Source organism: Phytophthora infestans, genomic scaffold (assembly GCF_000142945.1).
Source record: "Phytophthora infestans T30-4 supercont1.4154 genomic scaffold, whole genome shotgun sequence".
NCBI classification, from domain to species: Eukaryota; Oomycota; class Peronosporomycetes; order Peronosporales; family Peronosporaceae; genus Phytophthora; species Phytophthora infestans.
This window is the reverse complement of record NW_003304526.1, coordinates 1-1,091: the sequence shown is the minus strand read 5'-3', so window position 1 is coordinate 1,091 and position 1,091 is coordinate 1. Positions and strand designations below refer to the sequence as shown.

Below are 1,091 nucleotides of genomic sequence, written 5' to 3'. Positions count from 1 at the left end.
AACGTCCGATTAAGAGTATTCGGATGACGAGAGCATCAACGAGCTCGAGGAAATTGCGGAGGCTGTCAAGCCAAACTTTACTGACCATAATGATCGCAATTTTCCACAAGAAGCCTCGGCCCTTCAGGGATTCCGTGGTCAAAAGGCAACGCTAGCAGATCTCTTCGGGTAAATGGGTATTTAAGACGCACGAAACGCTGCCATGACATAATGTGCTGAGCAAGTCGGTCTAGTAGTAGCTGTATCCTTGCCGTTAAAAGGAAATCACACAAGTAGACACCATCTTAAACTCACTGAATTCTACTAGCTCAGTTACATTAATCCATTAGAAGCCTAACATCCTGCAACAGCAACACATCATCATGAAGGCCGCTAAAACCACGGCTTCTGCGTAGAACTTGTTTCATCTATGCTGTACACATTGGCATGGTGTCCCGAAACGTTGAAGTTGACCTCCACCACCTTCCGGAGGCAGTCCATTCTTCCCATGTATGGACCCCTTTGCTTCCAATCCGCTCTTGACCACATCTGCGTGTGTGCCGATAACAGCACCTCCCGCTCCTGTAGTTGCTCCAGCCCAAACGATTGGCAGCATCGAGGTCTTGCCCGTAGGCTGGTCGGCCCGTGCATCGCGAAGTGTAGCGTAGGAAGGGAAGAACAACAAGGTGTACGGAACATCTCGTAGAAAGCAGAATTGGGCGCCTTGGTACAATATCCGGACACTCAAACCCCAAGCGATTTCCATCACCTCTTGCCGTTCCGCCACGTGCAGCAACGTCTGCATCTGCAATCGGATCTTGACAATGTCAACCTGCACGACCAAAGAAAAGCTTCAGTTACCAGAGAATTTAGGAGCGTTCAAGGGTTTCAAGTACGTACTGGTAGAGGAGTACTCGGTGCCGCTGCTGTAGGCGTTCCCGGAAAATTATTGTCGGTGACCGTGCTGCTGTTTTGCGCCGCTCAGCACGCTGTGTTCGATCAAGAGCCCGCCAACAGCTCGATGAACGTGGCGGCTTACGTGCGCGCCAACTTCCTGGCGACTCTACCGCGCCTTCATCGATGCTATCCTGTCGCCCAGGTATCTCGCCTGA

At 51.2% G+C, this 1,091-nt stretch overlaps 1 protein-coding gene across 1 annotated transcript; it reads right to left on the bottom strand.

Annotated features, from left to right (window-relative positions):
- Window positions 1–418: 418 nt before the first annotated feature.
- On the bottom strand, window positions 419–811 carry PITG_22581 (uncharacterized protein; the record flags this gene model as incomplete). The annotated part of the gene is made up of 1 exon (XM_002909684.1): window positions 419–811. A coding segment is annotated over one exon (393 nt), but the record flags the coding sequence as incomplete, so codon positions are not given.
- Window positions 812–1,091: the final 280 nt, after the last annotated feature.